Source organism: Ptiloglossa arizonensis, chromosome 11 (genome assembly GCF_051014685.1).
Source record: "Ptiloglossa arizonensis isolate GNS036 chromosome 11, iyPtiAriz1_principal, whole genome shotgun sequence".
In the NCBI taxonomy this organism is placed as follows: domain Eukaryota; kingdom Metazoa; phylum Arthropoda; class Insecta; order Hymenoptera; family Colletidae; genus Ptiloglossa; species Ptiloglossa arizonensis.
In genome coordinates this window covers 9,271,068-9,293,828 of record NC_135058.1, presented here as the reverse complement: position 1 = coordinate 9,293,828, position 22,761 = coordinate 9,271,068, and the positions used below count along the sequence as shown (strand labels likewise).

The 22,761-nt window shown below is 46.7% G+C and overlaps 1 protein-coding gene across 2 annotated transcripts in view; it reads left to right on the top strand.

Annotated features, from left to right (window-relative positions):
• Positions 1-22,761, top strand: part of LOC143152913 (protein groucho) — a 103,771-nt gene that overhangs the window by 31,650 nt on the left and 49,360 nt on the right. For both annotated transcript variants that reach the window (XM_076323524.1, XM_076323523.1), the window contains exons 2-3: positions 9,077-9,174; positions 14,743-14,806. In XM_076323524.1, coding sequence (XP_076179639.1) covers positions 9,077-9,174; positions 14,743-14,806 — 162 coding nt within the window. The remainder of the gene's footprint in view (positions 1-9,076; positions 9,175-14,742; positions 14,807-22,761) is intronic.

Below are 22,761 nucleotides of genomic sequence, written 5' to 3'. Positions count from 1 at the left end.
ATTTTTTAAGTCGCAGGTGTATTAACAAAATACTCGAGTTTAACGGTTATCGATCGGGTGACGGGCCAAATCGTGAAGAAAGTCGATATTTCATTCGCGGATCACCGATCGTTTTCGAACCTCGAGATACAAACGAACACGATCGCACGACGTGAGTATTCGTTATTTGTGCAAACCGACGATCGATTTCGTTCGTGGATGAAATTCATCTCCACGTAAATTTTACGTTGGACTTTCGATGTAAATAAACGGGAGTACGAATTCTCGAAGCGAATTTTATTTTTAAAAAATTCTTGGAAAATTTAACGTTACCTTTGCCTGTTCGAACGAACGAATAATTATGCGGTTGCGTTTAAAAAAAAATTAAAAAACTTTCGACAATGGTACACCGGTGGTTTCCCGCACAGCTGACCGTGAGTCGGTTTCGCCCCTGTTCAGTTGTTCCGGAAGTACTGAATTTCGTAAATCCTAAATCCGCGAACGAGTCGCGCAACGGCGTATCATTTATCGATAATTCTCGTATTATAAACACAAACCTGGTTCCTCTCTTAAAAAATTCCAAACCTGCGACGACTTCAATTCCATTTTACCGGTTTCAATTCCTTTCCATCGCTGTGTAAATAACATCGATAAAACTTACAAGCGTACGAATCTGATGTTTGTTACGAGCCGTGGAAGGACAGTTGCAACGAAAGGATTGCGTGTCACCAATGAATACACCGTGTCGAATCGTAAGTCTCCCTTCGACCTCCCTTTCGTCTCACGGTCACGAGTCACGGATCGTTTCGTGAGAAATATAAACACGTCGATATCGAACGCGTCGATCTCGTCTCGAGATCGTACGATCACCGTCTCGAGATCGTACGATCCCGTCCGATTGTTCGTGCAAACTTATTCGACGCCGGTCCCGATTTTCAACGACAAATTTGCGCGCGTGCGTCCGGATTTCGAAAATCCCCCCGGTGTCGGTAACTATACGTTATTTCCACCGCAGTGGGCGCGGAGTGAATGCACCGTGTGCCGCTCGGTTTGCATTGCGGTGCACGGCGTAACGAAGTGCATTTTAGCGCATTAGCCGAAACGCTCTAACAGCCGCAAAGTGCCGCTTGCGTTACGCGCCGCGAGCACGCCCACTCTCGCCTCTTTGCGCGTCGATTTCGCCTTCGGGATGTTCGGCGTTCCTCTCGTTCCGCGTTCGCACGGCGGCCACCGAAATTAGAAATTCCGTGATCGTCGAGCAACGGCTCGCGAGCCACGCTAGGTTCCGAACGCTTGTGAATTAGACGGTGGAACTCTGCTCGTCCGGATTTAACGAATTTTATCCCCGTTTCCTCGCCTCGTCTCGCCTCGTCTCGTCTCGCATCGCGTTTCGTTACGCGAAACCGAAACCGCGTCTCCCGTTCCGTTTTAAATTCTTTTCTCCCTTTGAGCTCGACGGGGCGCCTCGTCGAACACGTGAAACGATACGAGTGCGAGACTTGGAAAAATAGATTAATTTTGGAGAATTGAATGGTAGTAAATAGTAAAGGAAAAATTGATTAATTTTGGAGAATCGAATGGAAGAAAATAGTAAAGGAAAGGTAGATCAATTTTGGAGAATTAAATGGAAGAAAATAGTAAAAGAAAAATGAATTAATTTTTGAGAACTGTATGGAAGAAAATAGTGAAAGAAAGGTAGATTAATTTTGGAGAATTGAATGGAAGAAAATAATCAAAGAAAAATAGATATTTACCGGGTGAAATATTAACGGTACCGGGGGGTGTAATTTCTATTGTTTTGATTTCTCGCGATCGAAGAATATCTCATCGAGAGAAACTTGTAAATATTAGAAATAGATAGTTTAATCTGGCGTCGATGGGAAAGTGGATTCAAGTCGACGAAACGTTCGTTTCGCGAATTGTAAAAGTGAATCGATTTGCAACCGTTTCATCGTTCTGGTTAATTAAATTATAGAATTTCCATCGTTTTTTCATGCGCTTCTTACACAAGCGTTGCGGGAGCTTCTTAACTCTTTCAGGTAGAAATGAAAATGTGTTTAAACGATGCAAAAGACTCAATGATCGGAATTTGAGCGAGTAAAGTGAGTGAAATTGCATGGTCGAGTGGTTGAAAAAAGTGGTTGAAATTTTGTAGAAAACGACGAGGGATAATGTTACATTTTTGGAAAATACGCGACAGAGGATATCGAATTTTTGAAATTGGAGAATCGGTGCTACCTCTCGGCTCGACTCTCATTGACATTCCAGAAACATCGCGTTCGAGCGACGATCGTATTATGTTTACGCTACTGGGACATTAGTTCGGGTATTTCGAGACAAGAATTGAATGGTAAATCGTTTGGTCGGTATAAATTCACCAGCGGAGGGAATTTTAATTTTATCGATGGAAACGAAGGCGAAGCCCACGATGCTCCAAGATTGTCGCTAAAGATTGCGGTCACCTGAGCATAACGCGACTGAAGCGCCTCTAGTGCGAATGCTCGCGTCTGTAACAACGTTACAATTATTTCTATCGCGTGTCGGGTCCCTTGAAGCTATTCAGAATCGATCGTTTCACGGTTTGATTCACCCTGTTGATAGTTACGTTACGATACCCCCCTTCCCTTGTGTTCTCTCCTAATAATACAAATTACGAACGAGAAGAATTTGAAAGAAAGAAATGGAACCAGAAAAATATAGAGAAAAGGTGGTGTTTCCTCCAAAAACAGAATTTGAATCGTCTCGCTGGAAATTTGGACGAAGCGATGCTTGGAATTAAAAATGAGAATTTTTAAAAAAACATCTTTCGAAATCGAAAAAGTGACGTTCCTTCTGGGAACAAAATTTAAATTGTCTCATTGAAAATTTGGACGAAGCTTCGGAATTGTTGTCAGAAGATGAGAATTTTTAAAAAAACATCTACTTTTCGAAATCGAAAAAGGAACTTTCCTCTTAGGAACAGAATTTAAATTATCTCGTTGAAAATCTAGACAAAGCTTCGGAACTGTTGCCAAAAGATGAGAATTTTAAAAACACCATCTATATCTCGAAATCGAAAAAGTAACGTTCCTCCTAGAAACAAAATTTAAATTATCTCGTCGAAAATCTGGACAAAACTCCGGAATTGTTGCCAAAAGATGAGAATTTTAAAAAAAACATCTATATCTCAAAATCGAAAATGTAACGTTCCACCTATAAACAAAATTTAAATTATCTCGTCGAAAATCTGGACAAAACTCTGGAATTGTTGCCAAGAGATGAGAATTTACAAAAAAAACTATCCATTTTTCGAAAAGTCAGTGTTCCTCGTAAAAAACAAAATTTGGATGTTCTCGTTGGATGCAAAGGCAGATCGCCGTACGCTCGAGAGGGTTGTTGCCGAAAGACGCGAAGAACTCGAAGCGAAAGCGACAAAGAGAAAACTAACTAACTGGTCCCCGATGTCGAAAAAGTAGCCGTGTTCCGGGTGAAGAGAGGTGCTCGCGGGACCACGGTTTTCGATACGAAATTCCCTCCGTGTCGGGTATCTCGGCGTCTAACCGCGGAGCCTTGATTTCGCGGCTCGGATTCAATATTTTATCGGAGCTCAGACGATCCCGGAGTCCCTTTCGCGGGGATAAAGGGCAGACGGGAGGTAAAGCGTGGATAGAGAGAACCGCAAGTAGTCGAGTCTTTCGCGCGAGGAGGCCGAGCGGATTCCGCGATCGATTCGGTTCGTCGACAGCTGAACCGTAGAAGGGATCCAGGCTCCTCTCTCTCTCTCTCTCTCTCTCTTTCTCTCTCTTTCTCTCTCTCGGTTCATTCGATTACAACGGCTCGATTGTGATCGAGGTCAGGGAGGTACCCGGTGCACTTCTAGCTTAACCCGAGATAACTCGGGCCGAGCCTTCTTCCTTCTTGTTCCGCGATGATGATGCTCCTTACTGCCATCTCTCTCTCTCTCTCTCTCTCTCTCTCTCTCTCTCTCTCTCTCTCTCTCTCTCTCTCTCTCTCTCTCTCTCTCTCTCTCGTCTACTCTATCCCCCTTCGAAGAGCTTCTCGAGAACACACACTTCGCTCGGAGAAGTTCTGCGGCCGGCGAGATCCAGACGCTGATTAATCAGCAACCTTTTTGTTTTCTCCTCATCGGCGGAGTAATCAACCGAGTTTCGCAAATTATCGAGCCGACGCGAGCGATCGCTGGATTCAGACGGTTATATACGTTCCAGCGAGATTTATGAGTCGCCGTCGAGCTACGTGGAATAATTGACGCGATTAAGGCGCGCTTCGTTTTGCGCTAGCTTCTACGAAAGGAAGAGTGCTGTATCTGCTTGGAATAATCTGATTTATGTTTGTCACGCATCCACGGGACGATGAAAGATTAAAACGCTTGTTAAATAGTTGGCAGCGGTGTCCCGGAGGCTGCTCAGTGTTTTCTTGGTACGTATCGTTCTCGTTCGGTAGTGTGTTTCAATCACGGCGATTTAATTCTATTAATTCTATCGATGGCGACGCGTCGTCGTTTTTATTCGGAATCATCGTACGCTCTTAAAAGCGCGCGGTATTTACACGACCGTGTTAAAAATGTTTAGACAACAACCGGTGTACGCGAGACGATCTCTCGCTCGTGCGCGAGCAATATCAAGGGTCCGTTGAAAAGGACAATGTTACGGCTTGTAGGGTATTTCGGGCCCGAGATTGTGCCGCGTGTTCTGTACACGCACGGGCCTGATAACCAGGTGGGAATACGTACCCTTGAGAACCGGGCCTAAAGCTCCTCGTGCCGACAAAGGGAGTGTAAAGACCGTAACGCGGTCGAGTGTCACGATTCTAGAGCCTGGGGACGATATTGTATAGTTTATTTTTCTTCGTGCTTTTTTTTTTTCTTTTTCTTTTTTCTTCGGGGGACATTAGTCTCGCAGAAATTTTGCAAAGAAGTGTGCAACGAGGTCGTGGAAACCGTAGGGAGCGAAGTGTCGTCGGTTTGGAAACCATCTGGACGTTTTTTTCAGACGTTCGCTGTAACACGGATTGTCAACTCGAGAGTCCACGAATCTTCGGGGAGGTATTTTAAACAATTTTTTAAAAAATTGTACGTAACGGTTCATCGTGTCACTTTCCAAACGATGGAGAGTACAGTGTGATTATTTAAAAAAAAAACATTTCCCATTTCTTCGAAAAAGTCTTCTCTGTTTTTTTTCTTCAAGGAAAAATGTTTTCTTGAAAAAAGAGACCGACCGAAAAAAATCAAATCTAACCCAGATCGTTTGAGTACCACTTCCTGGAAGATATCGATAACGTATTAAAAATTGTACGATATATTACCAAAGAATAATTTCAAACATTGATACAAAAAAAAAATCTACGTACCCGTCTTACCAACGTCCCCGCAAGAGAGATGAACGTATCGACGAAACGTATTACTCGACCGTAAAATGAAACGCGCACTTTGATCCGAGCGTTACGCGCGACCCCTTTTTCTTTTTGCTTTTGAAATGCACTCTTTCTTGGCGTTCGAGTGGTGGCGAACCTAGTTGCGCGACACTCGCGAAGACTCGCATTCGGTAGAACCGTTTTCTCGACGTGGTCGATCGATTTTCACGAGTACAAGAGAGATACACCACTGCTAACGTGACTCCGGTTGTAGGGAGCGTATCCGACACGATCTACAGGTCGGTCGAAGGACGACGCTTGCGTAGGCAGGGCTGCGAACGTAGTTAGCGGAACACCCTCTCTCGATCTGTCTCTTTCTGTAGCTCTGCTCTCGGTCTCCGTCCGTCTCCCTCGCTCGCTCAACTCCCACTGAGCCCCCTCCCCCGTCCACACGTGCGCGCCGTGAGCCCAGTCCCACGTGCGCAGTCTCACGCACACGTAGATGCGTGCGCGCCGCTCGCAAGTTCATAGTTTCGGTTGTAGCGTGTAATCCTCGCGGACACCGCAAACATGTAATTAACACTTGCTCTCTCTCTGCGTGCCGTTGCAGTCAGTCGAGATCGTGTTGACTATACCCCGACCCGACTGTACGCCCCGTGTAATCGTGTGCGCACGCTGAGCGATGTAACGAACGAGACTGCTATACGGGGTGTCCTGGGAGGAAACGCAAATGTTTCGACAGCGAAATTTACCGGTGAATTTTCGGTGAAAATACTTCGGGACACCGTGGACCCCGATTCTCCACGGCCACGAAGACACGGAACGTTGCTTCGACCCAACCCGCGAATATTAATCGATTTCGTGCGCGTTCTACCTCGTGTCAAAATCGAACCGCAAGCGTCGGATCACGGATGGCCGATTTGCACGCGGCCATTTGTTTATTATCGAACTGCAACGCGTTCTACCCGACGGGGGAAAATAGATATTCGAAGCAGGCAAGGGTAAATAAACATTTGGATTTTCCAAAGTGTACAAACGATTGCATACGAAATTATTTAACGCGGCGGATGTTTAGATAAACAGGTATTCATATACAGGTATTTTGATAGCAAATTGCGTAAATACGATTTACCGATAAATATTTAATGTCGATTTACGGAAATTGTATTTGAAGTGGGTATTTTAATAGTAAATTACGTAAATAATATTTTGTTACGATTACGGTGTGTATATGTAAGTGAATGGGGGTTCGAGGTATTTCTGTTTATATACGGGAACAGGGACGGATATAAAATTGGTCGACGTGTACGTTCCAAGCAGATGTACCCGTAGCGCGAAAAATTAATCGTCCAACTAATATATATTTCGTTTTACGAGAACCGGGGTATTTATACGATTCTTTCGAAGGTAGGTTACAGAATCGCTTAATTTGTCCCATCTCCTCAAAAAAACTTGCTACAGTAAACGTTGCAACGTTACGTTACAAGTACCCGAAATACGCTTTACGACATTCGGGCCCACAGTTTTGAAACACGGGTAAACAAACGATCGAGCGTGTACCGTCGTACGCGTGGTTCGTCGCATAAAGTCTAATTCGGTCGATTGACGCAAAGGTGTCACTCCTTTCCGAACAGATGTTCGGTTCTATTTCGAATTTGGAAGCGAGCTTGAATGAATCCCGATTCCACCCTGCGCGTAACACACGCCGGTCCGATTTATCCACCGTTTTGAACATTAACGCTCCTCGACGATACCACCGATCTCCGCACGGGTATCGTTCACCGCGTCTATGCCCGAAACCGAGCGATCGCGCGCGATACGTCGGCAGTCCCCCGGTGGAAATCCACGCGCGGCGAACGCGCGGGCAACGCGAACATCGACCTTTCGAGCCAGCGAGAGAAATTTCTCCGCGCGAGTCGAATCGTTCGGAATCCCCGCGTGCCCCGCGGCTCGTACCACGAATCAACGGAGAGTGGTGGGGGGCACCGGGAGGGAGACGGAGCGGGGCAAGATTCCACCTGCCAGCAGCAATCTTGTTATCGCGTTGCGTTATGCGTTACATTGTACGGCTCGTCCACGCGTGCGCGATCGCCGATGGGGTTTAGATGTCTTTTACCGTTTACCGTCTGCTCGAGCGAACGCCCGATGCGAACGCCCCATCGGCCTCTTCGCTACGCCGCGCCCGTCCGATTCACTCCTTCCTTCCCCCCACCCCTCCTCTTCCGCCTTCTCCCTTCCACCGCCGATCCCCTCCCCACTCCCCTTTCTTCCTCGAGCCGCGAATCGGCTAACGCATTACTTCCTGCATCCATTCCGCTTCTGCACGGTGAACAGCTGTGCGAAATTAATTATACAGCGGCAGGGTTTGACGCGCGCTCGCGTCGCGCGCGGCGCTATCTTCCTTTCAGCGAGTCCCCCCCATACCCGTTCCCCACCCCACTCCTCGCCCTCACGGTGTACCCTTCGCGAGCACACGATCGATGCGCTCGCTGACGAGCTGTGAAATTTTGATAAAATCCATCCACCGACCGTATAAATTACAGCCGTTGGAATTTTAGTTTTTCGATACACGCGACCGATCGACCACCGGCTGAAAACAAACCGCAAACGGTTAATCACGTTTCGGTAATTTTCTTCGTCCGGAGGTTCGACGAACGCTCGAAGGCGAACGAGTAACCGATCGACCATTTCGTTCGCGAATTGTTCGAACGTTAGGGAAAATATTGGCTTGTTCGGAATGTCATTTTATACGGAAGTCGTAGAAAATTTGTTTAGAAAATTTCTTTTCACGATCAATCATTCTCAACGTACGTGGTATCTCGTTGTCGAACTATAGACGTCTGCACGCAATGTTCGATGGTAATAATTCAAAACTAGAAATACTATTTTTTTTCTTTTTTTTTTTCTAATACGACGGGGAAAGGAACTCCCCGTGGAGAGAAATATTTTATTCGTATCGGGAGTAGTCGACTCGCGTCACTGTTTCCCGCGCATAAATTCAACGAAATCGATCTTCGGAATAAAAGCGAGCAGCAGTCCCTGCGACTAAACGCTCGCCGCTGTATAGCGGCTATAAGCGTTTTTGCTGTATATCGGTGGGATAATACTCGTATATCGACTAAAAACATAATGATGTATAATCTTCTGTCGGTGGTTTCCGTGTAACGTGCGCCACGATTAATAGAACAAAGTTTAGATAGCAAAGTTTGCTCGTGTTTTACATGCTGCTGCGTTATAATGCGATAATATCACGCATAGTGTAGTTAGACATTCTCGAGACACTATAGCCGCTGCGTTCACGAAGTAAGCCGCAATTTGTTGCAACGGTGTTTGATATACGTTATGAAACAAATGAGCTCGCTGTATCTTTCCAGAGCGGTGTAAACGTGCCGAAAATGGAACGCTTTGAACATTATTTTTCAATTTTCGTTTATACAATCTCTGTACAGTGGATTAAACTTGAGTGGAGTGAAACCTAAAACGATCGACTAACTTAACGAATTTATTAAAGCGTAAAGCTCGCACAGCTGGGAATCTTTTCTCGTAAATTTATCGACGTATACGATATTGAATACGATACTAAATAGAATCAAAATAAAAATGATACGTTAGACGAACTTATCGATCTTCGAATATTTTCAACAGCGTTACGGTATTAGTTGCGCGACATAGAATGCTAAATTCGTGTTCTCGCGAAATCTCTTCGCTCCCACCGTTGATACTAATTTTATCGTTTTCGTTCCAGGGTCCACCGCAACCCGGCCAGCAGATCAAGTTCACGGTCGGAGAATCGTGCGACAGGATCAAAGAAGAGTTCAATTTTCTGCAGAACCAATGTCACGCGTAAGTAAAGAAAAAAACACGCGCTTGGTCGCATCGTAATCGAATTCGACTCGTACCACGGTGGCAGGCGAGGGCGTTGAATCAAGTCGCAACACTCGGCTACCGTCGTTTTCTCCGTGGCGTCGTTCTACCTACGGAACGGTAATTCGAGAATCTAGATTCACGGAAGCATCGAAAGCACCGTGCGTCGAACGTCGAATGAAATCGAGTCGCGAGGCACCGTGGGGCGTGTGCGCGCGCGCCGATCGCCGAGAACGACCGTCGATACCCGAACGTACGCACGCACGCACACGAAGTTGCCCTTAAAAGTACCGGAGACGTCGACGAAGTCGAGTTTCTGGATCTTTTTACGAGCCCGCGAACGATCGCTTCGGGGAATTAATATTTAAAGAAGCGGGTTACCGTCTGCCACGGGTAGAGAACCTTAGAAAGAGTCTATCGCGCGTCGTCTCTCCCCGTTTCTCTCTCACGTGATCGAATAAGTTTATTAAATCGCCCGTATAACGAATAAGAGCCGAGTCGTAAAACGATTGAACGCGGCACCTGCTCGCTCGGTCTCTCGCGGCTTCCCTCTCGAGTTGGGTTCGGTTCTCCTTTTGTCTCGGGAGCTGCATACACGTTCCACGGACAGGTACACGTCGCGAATCGAAAGAGCCTGGGAATTCGCGCAGCTGCTTCCACGGCGCTGCACGCGATCCGCAAAAGCCATAAGTGATTTACGACAACGGCGGGGCTATTGGCAGACGCGTAATGACACCCGTGTGCGCCGTAGCCATCGCGAATACGGAATTAAGGAAGGCCCCCGGCTCGGCTGCTGCTGCTGCCATGCCGGTTGTGCTGCATTTTTCAACGTTTCGCGGATCGAAACTTTCATTGTTCCTACGTGGAAAACTTCCCTTGCCGGAAGTTTCAAGCTCCTTCCTTTTTACGCCCTCTGTCCCGTTCTTTCTTTCACCGGCTGAATTTTCTTTTTTCTTTCTTTTCTTCGCTCCCCTAGCCAGTTGCTCTTTGAAGTTGGCAGACGACCCACACGGTACGGTTCATTCTCTCTCTCGCTCTTTCTCTCTTTCTCTCTGCCCCCCGTTGGTCGATGGAATACAAGAGAGACGATGGAAATAGTCGCGATATGCACTTTAAAGTGGCCGATGGGGCACCGAGGCATATTTTCGCGCTATAGACACCGCGACGCGTTTCGAATCGGTATTTTCGTACTTCCAACCCCCCTTGTCAAGGGTTGCGCGATTTTTCAGGGCTCTTTATCCGGGGACCGTTTCGAAAAGGGTAGTTTCAGCTTGTCGTTGAAAATCGTTGCAAATCGATGGGAAAATTAGTTTCGAAGATGTTGGACCGTGAACACGTAGGTTTAGGTAGAAAAATAGGGGCGCACGGGAACAATTAGGAATCGAACGGGCAGGTAACGATTTTTGCGCGGTATAAATTTATCGTTACTATAAATTGGTTATTGCATCGTTCCACGGTGATTATTTTTAAATGTAGATCGAATTGTCGCTAGAAATAATTCGGAATCGACTCAATTCTCGTCACTTCGCCTCTATTTCCAGAGACGTCCCTTTTGTCACGTAGTTGGATATTCGAGACATTTTTACTCAACTTTTGCAACTTGTTTTATTTTTTCCACCGCGAGTACTCGGACGAGAAATCCCTTCTCTCGCGTATTTTAAGGTACTCGAGCTTTTCACTCAACTTTTACTAGTTTTTCGTCACTGCACGAGCACTCTGACGAGAAATCTCTTTTGTTGCGTAGCTCTGGGTATTTAAGAACTTTCTCGCTCTGGTCGGATCATGTTCCATTGGGTTGCTCAAAAAATGATTTCCTTTTCCAAAATGGAGAATGTATAATTTAATAAAATGTTTATACGCTCTAAAAAAAATCGTGTTTCATATTCACACAAAAAAAGAAGACAAAATGACTTTTACATAACCCAATATTTTGAACGTTTAGTCCCATACCAGAATTGTTATACGTGCCAGGTGTTAAGAAGACTCTAGCCCCCTAGTTTTCACCATAATCAGGGGGACCAACCCGGAATAATTCTACCATTATACCTCTCATCTTTTCATCGAATTATCCAATAGGAGGGATCGGAGACCCTAGACACTAGTCTCTAGCTATTGCGAGGAAGTTTGCTCTTGGATCATTCTTGTTACCGGAGTTTAACACAATTTCATCGGGGATCGGACCCTTTCTTGCCCAGGTCAGAGAAAACACCGTATTGAGGAGAGGCAAGGCATTAAGGAAAACTTTGTTTTTCATTTTGCACGAAATTACCGTTATCCTCGTGATCGTTAGCCACGTTGAAAACAAATTAACTTTATCCGTGAACGGTCGCGGTTACATAGGATTGTCGGACCTCGTTTATTCGATAATTTTTTTTTTCGAATCTCTCTTCAACCGTCTCGAACGAGTACACAAAATATTATACCAAACACGCGAAAAGGTGAATCAACGAAGAATTTCAGTTCGGTGTTGCAAAATATTTATGTTTGCTTCGTTCTTTTTTTTTTTCTTGTACGATTAAAAATAAAATTCGTCGCAATTCGGTACACGGTGAATGTACATTATTCTAACGATGAAACAACGATTCGATTTGTTGAAGAACACGCCTAATCGCGAAAGGAAATTTTAGATACGACGAATCCAGGCAGCGCACCGACGTCGAGCTTAAGAGGTTAACAGATGTTCACTGTTGTGATTTGGGCGGATAATTTGAGATATTTCCTGACTGGTTAGAGAGGAGCTGAATTCATACACTCTGCTTCTTGGCGGATGTACGTTATTATTATAGACATAAGAATGACAAGTAGACGAAGACGAGCCGCAGTTGTTCGAGTTACTAAAGACAATCTATATTCGGACGCGAGTTTATATATACGGTAAATCCAAGATGTGCAAAATACTAGGTACTTATTACAAAATCGTATGTGTAGCATCGATGTATCAATTACTCGAGATATACGAGTACGATCCGTAAAATATGGAACAATATTATGGAACAAATTAACGATTAATTTTAAAAATCAAACGGTAGATTATTGAATTCGTAGATTTTTATACATTTTGTTATCAATCATTTTCTCGGTCTAGAATGATTCTTGGAACAATTAATTTTCGTCGTCGTTTCACGATTATTCGAGTAAACTTTTATTTTCGCGCACAAAAGTGTTAACTTCGTGAAAAGTCTCTTTCTCTCGGCCATTACGAATATCCTCGTGGAACACGCGTGTTGTTTTATAATTTTTGTAGAAATTTTAAATATCCTTTTGAAACTTCTTTTTTAATATTTCACGTCGCTAAACTTTTTCGCGCATAAACAGAACCATCTGGAGAAATATTTAAGCGAATAAAACCACTAACGAGAGTCGACTAAAATTCACCGAGTCGTCCAAGGCCAGTTCCTTGACTACGATTATTCTTTGACTATGATTCGCTCCGAGCAAGAGCCAAACGATGAGACGAGCACAACACCTCTGTTGCTCGAGTACTCAATTGATTCTAATCCAACTGTAGCTGTTTTGTAGTTGAGTTCTCGCGACGTTCAACCGAGAACTATTTTCGTCTTTATCTTATTGATTGTCTCAACGATACTACTTGTTCCTGGTATTGTATCGATATTGTAAGAAATGTCAACGAATCTGTGTTACCAAACCCGCGATAACTGCGATACCCGTACGATACAATAACACGGTGCTCGGACATCGATACGTATCGATATTAATTCTTTGGATCGGTGCATCGAAGGTTAAAAACACCACCCTAGTTGCGCAACACCTTTATCTTCGTGAAACGAATCGTACAAACATTACCTATTTTTATTAGAAACCGTTGAATATTACTGTTTGCGTAGATAAAGAAAACCATCGATCGTTAAACAGGCTAGACACGAAGCTTAACGATACGAATTTTTCAAGTTCGAACGAATAGATAAAATCGAAAACTATTGAAAATAGTGGCTCGACTCGCTCACGAAAACTCGTACGTACTCGAACGAGTGTTTGTTATACAGCCGTAATAAACATTCGTAGAGATGGTTTAACGGTGTAAGCGATGCATTTAAAATTGTGGGAAGGGAAGAAACTGACCGATCTTGATAAAATTACCATGGATTCGTTATGTTGTATACAAACACGTTTGTATACAAACTCTAGATTGTGCTATTATTCTAACATTCACCTCTAGAGTGTACTACATTCTAACATTTTCCTTTAGAGTATACTCTGTTCTAACATTCCTCTCTAGAGTGTACTATATTCTGACATTCTCCTCTAGAATATACTATATTCTAACATTCCCCTCTAGATTGTGCTATATTATAATATTCTCCTCTAGAGTATACTACATTCTATCATTCTCCTCTAGAGTACACTCTGTTCTAACATTCCTCTCTACATTGTGCTATATTCTAACATTCTCCTCACGAGTGTACTACATTCTATCATTCTCCTCTAGAGTACACTCTATTCTAACATTCCTCTCTACATTGTGCTATACTAGTATTCTAACATTCTCCTCACGAGTGTACTACATTCTATCATTCTCCTCTAGAGTACACTCTATTCTAACATTCCTCTCTAGATTGTTCTATACTCTAACATTCTCCTCTAGAACGTACTATATTCTATCATTCTCCCCTAGAGTATACTATATTCTAACATTCCTCTCTAAAGCGTGCTATATTTTCTCCATATACGGTAAAGACCCCTGCATTTCGTAAACCCACCCGTGGAATTTCCTTACGAAAATTCCCATTGACCGATGGATTCTTCGTCAATGCGATACGATCGTCTAACTTCTAAACCCGCGTATCTTTGGTAGAATTGGTCAGAGCAAGGGCCCGGTCCTCTCGTCCCTCCGTCGTTCAGCTCTCGGGGACTCGAAAACTTGCGCGTCTCCGCGCACCGGATGCGTATAAAAACGCTCCGTTTCCAAGGAGGATCCAAGTGTGCTCGAAAGTTTCGAGCCGGCCGTATAGAGAGATTTAAGAAGTTACCGACGACTCGGTCGCGAGAAAGCCACCGTAAATACGTCGATTACGAGTGCTGAGACGCCGGGGCGTCCTCCCAACGTGTAACCGGATATCCCATTGGAGATCGGTTACCCGTCGCTACCTAGCAGTGGTCCGTATCCTCGACGCGTACGAATAAACTTACGTACGTTATTAAACAGCTTGATCGCGGCCCGGTCGGAATACGGTTAAACGGTTCGGCGTTGTACGCGAGCGGTTACGTATACATAACCGGCGATAATTAATATTAACGTTACGCTAACGCCGCGGAAACGTAAAGGTCGGCCGTAAACGTTTCACGAAATTTAATACGGCTCTAACCTGCCTTGTATCTACTCCGCGCGGAGCGACTATCCCGGTGTTGCGCGCGCGAGCACGCGACGCGACACGACGACGACGACGACGACGACGACGAGGAGTAGGAGGACGACTGGGAGGACGAGGACGATGCTACGTGCTCGGACGATAAGGGGGAAACGTTTTGCCACGAATATCCGTACCTAACATCGTTTAATCTGTGCCTCTCTTTTCTCTCTGTTCGCAGCTTGAAACTCGAGTGCGAGAAACTGGCCACGGAGAAGATCGAGATTCAACGACATTACGTGATGGTAAGGAATCACCATTCCGTAACACTAATTCCGGTTAAGCCCCCGTGTTTCCTTCTCTCCGTCTCCCCGTAGTTTCGCTCTATTCTCCCTTTCTCTCTCTCTCTCTCTCTCTCTCTCCACGCGTCGGTCCCTCGTTTTCCCTATCCAGGATAATCATGCTCGCTCGACCGCTAAACCACCTCGGCTTCTTAGCATTAATTGCATCCTCGCCGCACCGACTTTACATTGGCCTGTTACGCGCGCGCTCACGCTCCTCGCATATTCGCGGCTCCGCGTACCTACACGCTCGGCCGCCGCAGCCCCGTGTGCTGCACGTGTATCCGTATATTTATCTTGCGCACCTACTGTGCATAGCTAATGGCTCTAAGAGCCACAGCGGTTCTCATCGATTCAACCGTGGTCCGTTGGCCCGGACCAGACACCGCGAACGTCCCCCACACGCCCGCGTTCTCTACGTCGTCTTCGGACACCTAACGACAAAGCAATACAGCTACGCGGCGGTGGGGGGCGGCGGTGGCGGCGGTGGTGGCGGCGGCGGCGGAGGAGCGAGCAACGGTGAAGGATAATGCAGCCAGTTGCCCTCGTTGGCTTGTACCACCGAATGCTTCCCGACGATCGACCGCCGTAAACCAGTCTAATTATACCGATCCGCGTGTCCCGCGAGGAAATCCGAGCCCGCGCCGTTGCTCGCCGCACGCAAGATGGGATTTATTGCCGGCTGTTTTCATGGTAAATGCCCGCCAGTTAACCCTCGCGAAATTGGACTGCGTGCACGAGAGAAGGGCCGCCGATCGTGAACCACCACGAGCGAGAGGGGGGACCACGACCTGGAGTTTATCGCGGACCCCGGTGACATAATTAATCGACGCTGATATTGCGGCTATCGTTCGCGAACGTTGCGAAAATCGTCGAACGGGGGAAAATCGACTCGTTAATTTTCACGCGAACACCCACTCGACCCCTTCTCGACTCTTTTCTTGACCCTTTTCGAGAAGAGACCCCCTTCTCTTTGGACGCGCGTCTCTGTTTCCTGGATCGTTGCTCAAAATCGGTAGGGAATTCTCTCGGAGCAGAGAGGCTAGATATTTTTGGATTGGACGTTGTCTTTGGTATTTCGTAGGGAGAGAGCGACGCAACTCGGGTGTGTCCCTTTTTGCTGGGTTCTTTGGACAAGAGCGAAAGCGAGAGTACCACGCGGCGCGCCCTGTTAGGCTTTGTCGGGGATCGGAGTTCAGGGTTACGGTTAAACGAACGTTTAATGGTTCGTTTCTATCGATATATCGAACTTTAGTCTGTTCCGGATGTTATGTATTTTGCATATGCGGGATCGGTTCTCAGACCGACCGATTCGTTCGCCGAAGAAGGCAAATGTATGTAGCGGTTCGCCCTGGTGATCGAATTCTTATCTTTGTATAATAAACACCATGGGTTCGTAGAACCGAAGAATCGAGAAAGAGACTTTATATATACAGTTACCGGAGATAATTTTTGCATCGTCGTGAGACGGTATGGTCATTCAACGGGGATCATCGAATCGCGTACGCGTTAAATTCGCCGATCGTGGCTAAGAGGATCCGGAAAGCTAATGCTGTGGTTCGAAGGCGTTTGGAGTACCGTTTGGAGGATCGATTTTATTATCGATCGCTCGAGTTACGCGTTTAGAGCTCGTTTCGATATTCTTCTCGCTGTTTAATAGTAGATTGTTCAAACAATAAGTGTCTCTTTGGGTGAGAAAAGACCCAAGGCTTGGTACACATCCTGTACAAACGTCCGCTCGAGATCCACGTTAAGAGCTCGTTTCAGTATTCTTGTTATTTAACAGTAGATTCTTCAAACGATAAGTGTATTTCCTGACTCTGAAAAGACCCAAGGCTTGGTACACATCCTGTACAAACGTACGCTCGAGATCCACGTTAAGAGCTCTTTTCAATATTCTAGTTATTTAACAGTAGATTCTTCAAACGATAAGTGTATTTCCTGACTCTGAAAAGACCCAAGGCTTGGTACACATCCTGTACAAACGTCCGCTCGAGATCCACGTTAAGAGCTCGTTTCAGTATTCTCGTTATTTAACAGTAAATTCTTCAAACGATAAGTGTATTTCCTGACTCTGAAAAGACCCAAGGCTTGGTACACATCCTGTACAAACGTCCGCTCGAGATCCACGTTAAGAGCTCGTTTCGATGTTCTTCTCGCCGTTTAACGATGAACCGAAGAGAATTCTTTGGATGTCTCTTCGGGTCCGCGAAGACCGAATGCTTGATACACGATCGTGGCTTGAAAATCGACCATGGAACGTTTCCAGCAGCGAGACTCGTCGCGGTCGATGTCGCTGGTAATTCGTCGGAATATTGGCGCGGGTCGATGAAAGCGCGACACCCCGTATAAACGTACGTAATCGAGTCGGTAAATGCAGTGTCTTGTTCGAGGCGTGCATCGGTCCGATACTAATTTATTGTTGTCCCTCGCGTGGTTGGCAGCGCCTGTTGGCTGTTTCGCCTACGGCGCACGGGGTTCAGGGGGGTTGGATACTGTCCTGTTTTTCTCCGACTGGCTCGTATACGAGGGAGTGTCTCGCCCGTTCCTTCTTGCTCTTCTTGCGCGGAGCGTTGTACAGTCTTAATTGGCGCGGAGGCGACTAGTTTAAACACGATTAATCAAGCGAACGAGCCGACACGGTCGCCGCCGAGAGGAAGTTGCCGCGAACAGAGAGAGAGAGAGACAAGGAGAGAGAGTGAGAGAGAGAGAAAGGGTGAGAGCGAACGAGAAGGACGGTAGAGCCCCGGAGATTTATCGGCACGAACCACGGTGCTCGCGAGTCCCTAAGACACGTTCTGTCTCATAATTCGTGTTGCCGTGGAATGTAGATTTCGTTTGCCCCCGGGACATTATTATTGCGTGTAGCGTGCGCTAAACGCATTGTTCGCCGCTAAACGATACTAGATTCCGCGAACGTCGCCGTAAATATTATCGCGCTCGTTGCGCGCATTAATGCCGCGGAAACCCTTGTCCCTTTCCACTCCGGTTCCACGGTTTGCCTTTTAATCGCGGCCAGAAAATACGTAACCGCGTTTACTACGTGTATTCCGACGCGAAACGCCCGCTCGTAGATCCCCCCACCCCCTCAAGTTCTCTCGAATCCCGTGGTTCCGTACCGTGGAGCTCTTATCGAAACGCGACTCGCGAACAACCGTAGCTCACCGAACCGACGCGACCGAGGCTTTGCAAAAAATTGAAAGAGCGAATTCGAAAACTTGGATAAAGAAAAGACACGTAAACGATCGAGTATAATTTTTTTGAAAGTTCTTAGAAAATTCGATTCGTCTATTAATTGAGAAAAAACTTCAATCGGTCGACCCTCTGTTTCTCCAAGAATCTCCACGACTATAATTTCATCAGTGTTTGCACATGGTCCGACAGACACCGGGTAGCCGAACGTAACGTTAGACTCTCGATCGGAGAGAATTTCGTTCGCGGACCGACGCGACCGGAAAGCGACACGCCCGGTAGTTCGATTTCCATTCCGTTCGCTTATTAATCGAAACTGCCGATAATTGCTACGTCAACTGGTTCAGGATCTCGTCCACGACACGTGCGAATTTCCCGCGGTAAAATATTCCCTATGAACAAGAGGGGGGTTGGGGTGGTTGTTACGAGAGAGAGAGAGAGAGCAACGAGAATCACCGAGTCGCGTGGGTTGGTTCGAGAGAGGGGCGACGGTTCGGAAAAGTTGGAGGCACGCCGGTCCCCGTATAACCAATTACGCGGTCGGTGGTTTCTTGCTACCTATCCGTATCGCAACCGTGGCCCGAAAGCGTCTTCCACGAGGAGAGTCGTTCGGGAGGCCTATCGATTTCCAGCGTGCTCGTTCGGTCGCTCGATAAAAATTTGTCGGGCTGAATTACTACACCTCCGGCACGCCTTGGCCCGATCATTTATCCCCCCTAACAAGATCTCTCCCCCTCGTCGTTCTTCTCTCTTCTCTCTCTCTCTCTCTCTGCCGGTTGCTCGCGGAGCTGTTCGAGCAATAGTACCGGCGGCGGTAAAAAAGGCCAGGTCTCTAACAAAAGGCCGCTTGTTAACTCGCTTAAACGACGTGTACAGAGTACATCTCGGTGGGGTGTCGGAACCAAGGCGGAGCGAAGAGGCGAAGCGAGAGAAGGTGAAGAAGGAGGAAGAGGAAGAGGTGGAGAAGGAGGTGGAGGAGGTGGAGGAGGAGGCGGTGGCGGCGAATCGAGGGAGATCGCGTGCTTTTTCTCGTTCTCTTTGTCGAGTTCATTAACAAGCGCCACGTTAAGGACGCCCGGTGCACGGGGGTCGAGGCCCGCCACGTTAATTTGTTGTGCAAGCCATAATGAGTCGCGGAAGTTGGTCCAGAGTGCGCTACTGCTAAGGGCTGCTGCCGGTGCCGCTGATCGTCGCTGCCTGTTCCCGGTGCAGCAGTTGATCTTAACAACCTCTGCCTCCTGCCCTCTTCGCCTCTGTTGCCCTCTTCCCGCGTTTCTCCTTCTTCGCCGTTGCCGCCACCGCCACCGCCTCCGCCTCCGCCTCCGCCTCCTCGCTCTCCTCTCTACCAACCGCTCCGCCCTTCCTTTTCCGCCGGTGGCTCGCTTCCACCCCCTTCTCCCTCGGGTGGAATAACTTACTTACGACGCAATTAATTCGCCCGTGTAATTACGGGGCTAATGGCCCGTAAAATTAAGAACCTGTACCTGGCTCTCGAGCGTGTTGCACGCGTTCTGCTACCCTTCGTTCCTACTCCCCCCTTCCCTCTGTAGCGCGCGCGTTCCGTCACTTCGTCTCTCCTCCTCCTCCTCCTCCTCCTCCTCCTCCTCCTCCTCTCTCTCTCTCTCTCATTGTCTCGGCATCTGGCCACCTCTCTCTCTTACTCGTTCACTCTTTTACTCACTTATTCATTCATTCTTCTTTTCCTCGTTCATTCGTTCACTCGCTCACTTGTTTCCGTTCTCTCGCTCGTGTTCAGTCACTTACTAACTCACACACTCGTTCACCGACTCCCTTACCTACTCTTACACTTACTCTCTCGCTCGTATTCAGTTGTTTACTAACTCACACACTCGCTCACTGACTCTCTTACAGATTCTCTTACACTTATTCTGTCACTAGTATTTAATTATTCACTAACTCACACTAGTATTCAGTTATTTACCAACTCGCACACTCGTTCACTGATTCTCTTACACTTACACTTACCCTCTCGCTCGTATTCAGTCATATACAAACTCGCACACTCGTTCGCCGATTCTTACACTCGCTCTCTCGCTCTCTTTTATTCGCTATCTCGTTCCCTCATCCCGGTTCGTTCTCCCGTGCAAAACGCGTACACAGCCCGGGTCGTTTTCTCGTTCGCTCCTGTGTGTCTCTGGAGTGTACTCGACTAGACTCGATTAAGTTTATCGCGATTAACGATAATTAATAACGCGTTACCGCGGAAAGTGCAGAGAGCCGCATGCCGAGAGGGCAGATATAGTTCAGGCCGGCGGTGTTGCTCGCGCGGCGCGCTCGTTCTCGAGATTAATGGTACCCGGGATGTTAATGACGCGGAGGCAGGAGGAGAGAGCCGCTCGGGCGTAAGGCGAGGCGCGCGGGCTGGCGAACCGAGAAGAAAAAACGTCGAAATAACGAACCAAGACACAGACAAATCTGGCAAATGATGTTAAATTGCCGACGGCGAAGAGACGTTGCCGCCGCCACCGCCGCCGCCACCACCGCCACCGCCGCCGCCGTGCCAGCGTGCCAGCGTGCCAGCGTGCCAACGTGCTAACGCTAGCCAGCTATAGCGATCTCGCTCGCGCGTTCGTTGGACTGCGCGTGCGCTCGCGATGCTAAATGACCAACCGCCGGAGCCGTGGCCCGAGTCGACTGTTAAGTAATGACGCTACAAAACGGTCTCTTCGGTAAAATGCACGTTTACCGCAATTATGACCGCCTCTTCGCGGTCTGCGCTAACGACCGGCCCGTTGATAGCCGATGAAAGACAGTTTGCAATCGGGGAAGTACCCTCCGGCTCGTCTCGGCGTCGCGACGCTAACGACAACCGCGTCGCCGGGACGAAACGCGGAATTGTTGTTTTTGCCACTCCCCCTTACCCCCCACCACTCCGTGACACCGAATCGTCGTCGTGTCTTATTGTCCAGCGTACCTGTCGCTAAGCGTCTGCCAACTTCACGGCTACGACGCGTATTTCCGCGCGAACGGACACTTTCTGCAAAATTTAACCGTTGTGACGTCCCGTTGATCTTGAATCCCATTTTTTTTCACTGCATTTCTACGATTCGCGTGATTTCGGAACGCTGCAACTATCGTCGGGGTGTGACGGTTAACGCGTACGCGCCGAGTGTCTTCGAAGAGTGTTCCACGGAGAGTGGAAAACGTGGAGAGTGTAATTTACGAGCGTGGTAACGCGATACGGGCTTTGTTCCTCTCTGGTTGTAGATTATAGTATTTTTTTTTTTCTTTTCTCGTGCAATTTTGGATCGTTGCTACGCAACGGGACGATCGTTCCGCGTCGATGGTCTTTGAAGGGTATTTTCACCGAGAGTAGAAAACGAACATGATTTATGAGCATAGAAAGGTGTAACAGGCTTTGTTTCTCTCTAGTTATAGTTTTTCTTTTGTGTAATTTTGGAACGTTGCTACGCAACTGGGTGATAATTGCGCGTCGATGGTCTTCGAAGGGTATTTTCACCGAGAGTAGAAAACGAACATGATTTATGAGCATAGAAAGGTGTAACAGGCTTTGTTTCTCTCTGGTTATAGTTTTTCTTTTGTGTAATTTTGGAACGTTGCTACGCAACTGGGTGATAATTGCGCGTCGATGGTCTTCGAAGGGTATTTTCACCGAGAGTAGAAAACGAACATGATTTATGAGCATAGAAAGGTGTAACAGGCTTTGTTTCTCTCTGGTTATAGTTTTTCTTTTGTGTAATTTTGGAACGTTGCTACGCAACTGGGTGATAATTGGTCTTCGAAGAGTATTCCCACCGAGAGAGTAGGAAACGAGGACGATTTATGAGCATAAAAAGGTGACACGTGTTTTTGTTTTTTCGGTTCTGGGCGGTAATAGTTTTTTTTTTCTGGTGCAATTTTATCGCAATTTATAATTCTCTCGTCTGATTTATCTCCCTCTCGTCCTCAAAGAATGTTTACGCGTAGAAGAGACGACGAGGAGGATACGCTTCGTTTCTTCGATTCTCTGTAATTGTGGTTTTCGTTTTTGCTTGCAATTCGATTGCAAAATAATTCTCTCGTATAATTTTCTTTCTCGTCAACCGGTGGAGAGCTCGCTCGACTCGTAACGATTGTATTGGTTTAAATTATGTCATATTCGCATCCGCTGCGGAGCAAGATGCGTTAATTGTTAACTACGTGTACATAGACGTTTATGGTCGAGGAATTACAGAGTTTACGAGCTATACGGCTTGCATACTTTGCCTCGAAACTTCTCGAGTAAATTAGTCGTCGTCTTATCGAGAATCCTGACTGTACATCGAGTCTCGCGGAGAAACATACGTATGAACATTAGCAATTGTGGCTGTGTGAAATTTACCGTAACGGGTTCAACTTTTGCCGGGTTTTATCAGTATTCCTGGAGGCGAGATTTACGAGGCAAATACTACTTTTCCGAATACTCGTTTTCGCGATAAACGGGTATCGAGAGTAAAAATTTTAAAGCTCCTCCAACGACGAACCATTAACATCGGCATATCGCGATAAAAGAAACGGAATATAATATTCTATTACTCTTTTTTTTTTTCCGAAATAAATATTTATGGCGGTAGGTACAATTTTCATTCCCCGCGTTACACGACGTAGGATGCACGGAGCCAAGATGGCGTAGTGCATCCGGTTACGGATCAAGAAGCTGCGCGATCTACAAAAGAAGAATCGCATTTTCAGCTATAAATATTCATTTGGAAAAAAAAAGAAAAGAA